This window comes from Agrilus planipennis, unplaced genomic scaffold, assembly GCF_000699045.2.
Source record: "Agrilus planipennis isolate EAB-ADULT unplaced genomic scaffold, Apla_2.0 scaffold15, whole genome shotgun sequence".
NCBI classification, from domain to species: Eukaryota; Metazoa; Arthropoda; class Insecta; order Coleoptera; family Buprestidae; genus Agrilus; species Agrilus planipennis.
This window is the reverse complement of record NW_020438871.1, coordinates 116,328-120,248: the sequence shown is the minus strand read 5'-3', so window position 1 is coordinate 120,248 and position 3,921 is coordinate 116,328. Positions and strand designations below refer to the sequence as shown.

Here is a 3,921-nt window from a genome sequence, read left to right as displayed (position 1 = left end):
TAGTATGATATTTGTATGTTTAATATATGGTTTACTAAGGCAAAAATTACAGAACCGTCACCCTGATATGCCAAGAAAACCATTATCTTCATACATGATATTCTACAAGAAAAAGAGAGACAAAATCATAAAAGAGAATCCAGGAATGGATATTGTGAGTCTTTAAAATTTAGACCATAATTTAAATTTCTTAAAAAAAAACTCTAATGACTCAAATTTTTATAGACTGAAGTCACAAAAATTATTGCACAAATGTACAAGTCCATATCTTCAGAAAAGAGGCAAAAATACAACAAACTTGCTGCTGAACAAAAAAAACAGTATGAAGAAAAATTACAAGAGTTTTAGTACGTATATTTTTTCTCAAATATTGACCAAAATATTATTTTGTTTTTGCTTTAGCAACCAACATCCTGAAGTGCCAAGACTTGTTAACAAATCTGTTACCCAGGGTCCAAAAAGACCCCTGACGCCATTTTTACTTTTCTTCCAAAGCCAAATTAAAAACATGGCTCCTGAGGATATTGATAAAGCAACCATTAAAGAGCAGTGTAGGGAGCTTTGGAAAAACTTTCCTGATAAAAAGAGACTTGTTTGGATAGAGTTAGCTTTAGAACACGAAGCAAAATATCTTGTAAGAAAGTTGTAGAAGAAATACTATAAATATTAAACTTATCACATTGTTTATTGCAGCAAGATATAAACAAATACAAGCAGATGAACCCTGACTTTGAGCCTCCACCGTTTAAGTCTATTTTAACTAAAGAAGAAAGAGCTCTCAAAGAACGGCTGTTAGATGGAAAACCTGTCAAACCTCCTAATTCTGCTTACAGTTTATTTTCTACAAAGATGCTACAAAGTGAAGAAATAAAAAGTTGTCCATTGAAAGACAGAATGAATTACATTTCAGGTTTATGGAAGAATATGAGTGAGATGGAGAAGAAAGAATATATTGATCAGACAAAACAGGTATTTCATACTGTATTTTCAACCTGTAAAATATATCTTCTAATATGATGTTTAACCTACAGTTAATAGAACAATACAAGTTAGATTATGCAAGTTATATTAAAGCACTTCCCAAAGAAAAGCGCCAAGAAGAATTGAAGACCCTGTCAAAAAGAAAACAGAAATCCATGAGTGAAATCAATAATCATACTCCAAAGAAAAAACGAAAAGAGAAAGCGGTAAAAGTAGAGGTGAAAGAAGAAGAAGAAGAAGAAGAGGTGCAAGAAGAAGTCAGTTTAAGTGAACAGCCTTTGGAAAATGATAATGAAGTTGAGGAATCATTGATGGCTAAAATCGTCGCATTAGAACCTGAACAGCCTCCCTTGTAAGTAAAACGGTACCCATACAGAAATAGACATAATTCATTTCTGCTTAATATATTTCAATTTGTCAGGAATGCATTTGGTTTGTTTCTTAAAAATTATTCTGGAAAAAAGCCGGCAAAAGACGAATTTAATAAACTAAGCCGAGCAGAAAAACGTAAATTGGAAAAAGAAGTGCAAAATTTGAAGAAAGCTTATATCAAAGACTATGAAGAATTTCTGAATGGTTTAACAAAGAAGCAGTTAAAAACTTTTTCAAAGTGGTCAAAAAAGAGGGATGAGAATAAAAAAGATCCTGAAATAAGTAAAATGGGAAAAGCTGAAGTAGGATACTGAATAGATCATCATTTTCTTGTAATATTTACATTACTTATTTTTAGGCCGAAGTATCATCATCTTCTGATTCAGAATCAGATTCGTCTAGTTCATCTTAATTTCTTTACATATTAGTTTGGTGAAAATAGGGACATCACCTATACCTCCATTCATTTTATAAATTTGACAAAAAGGGGTAATGAATGTATTAATCTAAAAAAACTTAATCGATTGCCAGTGAAAGTGACAGTGGTATAATAATTTTTTTAGACATATTCTATTTAAAAATGTTATTTCCAAATGTGTTCGTTACAAAAATTATGTTGAAGTTGTCCAAATTTATTACTTTTAAAAGAAGTATTAATGCGCTTATTCATGTATAAAGATCTGAACAATGGTGAACCTGAATACATATAATTATATCAGCAAAATACATTATCTTGTTTCAGAATTATAGATTTACCATCATTAGTTCATTTGCCTTAAGCAAATGTAATTAATTTATTTGAGTATCAACTTGATTAATTGGTAATAGAAGTATTTCTTATTCTTATATTAGTAAGAGTGTAATTTTTAAATTAGTGCTTTGTGGTACTTCACAATTTTTTGTATGATTCATTATTCTTATCAATTATTTATTGATGTACCTAATTTGGAAAATATTATCCCTAATTTACTGAAATTGTAATGCATTGTGAACTGATAAGTTTTCTGTTTTATAGATTTTTTTAATAAAAAAACTTTCCAACCATTACATTTAGTTTACCTATTTAAACAAAAAATATTTCTTATTCTTTACATTATCGATAGTAAAAGCCGGTATTACTACGAAAGCACTTGGTAAAAGGAAATAGTAACAACATAAATTATCTATCGAATTTTGAGCTCGAAATCCATATTCCGAATTCAAATATTGACTTTTCGCTTAAANGGACCTTAACGACATAAAGAAGTAAAAAATCGCCCATGCTAAAATAACGATGTAATAAATATTCATCCAACAGGACATGACAGCAGCTGCATAGCCGATTCCTAAAAAATTTGTTTGCTAAAGGAGCTATAGAAACACCAAAATATTGCTTCATTTAAAAACTTTATAAAGTTCCTTAACGTTTACTGACGTATATTTGGAAATACCTTTGAAGATTGGCGCTATTTTAAAGACGCCCAATCCACCAATTGTCATCATTTGACCAAGAGCGAGTTCCATAAAGAACATGGGAATTCCTGCTAGGAACAATGTAATGAAATATGGGACGAGGAAGGCTCCTCCGCCATTTTTATAGCAAAGATAAGGGAACCTCCAAACATTCCCCAACCCTATGGCCAAACCAACGACGGAAAGTATGAAGTCTAGTTTGGTTCCCCATGTTCCTCTCTCAGGAAGAACTTTAACGGTCTTGAATGGTTTCATTTTATTGGCCGAATTTGGTAACTCTTTCAAATTAGGCATCTCTATTTCTTCAACGTATCTGTTCAAATTGATCTTATTTTCTATGCAATCAAAGGATTCCCCTCGTTTCTCCATTGTAAATATTTTATAAATAAAATATGACTGCCCAAAATCGCGATGGAAACCGTCAGCTCATTTCAATTACTAAAGCAATCTAGAAAATTAATTAATCAATTACCAATCGGTTTGTTTAGATGCAAAATAAAACAAAATACGTTGAAAACGTTCTCCAACATTTTTTAAAACTTAAATGTCGATGCAGTCGCAGAAAATGTTCTTTGCAAAAGGAAGTCTTTGTTGTTACCTTCCAAGAGGAAACACTTTGAGAGACTGAAAAGGGAGGAACAGTTCAGTCCTGCATAATTATATCCGAACTGAAGTATGTATATGGAACAATTATTACGGCCTACTAATTTATATAACGAAGTCCTTTTGTCAAGAAAGAGAAAGAAAAAAGGGACATCTATTGTTGCCGATGTCGATAAGTGCCCAAAAATGGTAACCCCTACTCGTTCAGCCATGAATATCGAATTGGAAAAAGTTTGTTGCTGTTTTAATCATAAACAAAATGTAGGTGTATATTGTTACAATCTAGCGTTATTATGTAGGGTAGGAATGCTTTATAAACGAATATATCCGGCAACGGCTAGACTGAATCTAACAGTAACATTTATACGTCTATTATAGCTCCCATGCGATAGCCTAATCTAAAACAAATTATAGTTAGGGTGATAAACATTCTGCATCATCTCAATTGAGAGAATCATCATTGAACCCGCTGTCTCATTCGCGATCTGTTGCTATCTTTTTTTTTTTTTTAAT

The 3,921-nt window shown here is 31.5% G+C and overlaps 2 protein-coding genes across 2 annotated transcripts in view; one reads left to right on the top strand and one right to left on the bottom strand.

The window, feature by feature from the left end:
• The window catches only part of LOC108735230 (nucleolar transcription factor 1), an 11,826-nt gene extending 9,426 nt beyond the window's left edge, over window positions 1–2,400 (top strand). Inside the window, exons 11-17 of the mRNA XM_025978338.1 lie at window positions 4–154; window positions 226–347; window positions 403–634; window positions 694–969; window positions 1,032–1,333; window positions 1,403–1,655; window positions 1,712–2,400. Of these exons, the coding sequence (XP_025834123.1) occupies window positions 4–154; window positions 226–347; window positions 403–634; window positions 694–969; window positions 1,032–1,333; window positions 1,403–1,655; window positions 1,712–1,765 (1,390 nt within the window). The 3' untranslated portion in view covers window positions 1,766–2,400. The remainder of the gene's footprint in view (window positions 1–3; window positions 155–225; window positions 348–402; window positions 635–693; window positions 970–1,031; window positions 1,334–1,402; window positions 1,656–1,711) is intronic.
• A 171-nt stretch (window positions 2,401–2,571) lies between these two features.
• Window positions 2,572–3,397, bottom strand: LOC112905607 (sodium- and chloride-dependent GABA transporter 1-like). The gene is made up of 2 exons (XM_025978334.1): window positions 2,784–3,397; window positions 2,572–2,678 (listed from the first exon to the last, which is right to left on the bottom strand). The coding sequence occupies exons 1-2, from the start codon at window positions 3,172–3,174 to the stop codon at window positions 2,572–2,574; spliced, it is 498 nt and encodes a 165-aa protein (XP_025834119.1). The 5' UTR covers window positions 3,175–3,397.
• Window positions 3,398–3,921: the final 524 nt, after the last annotated feature.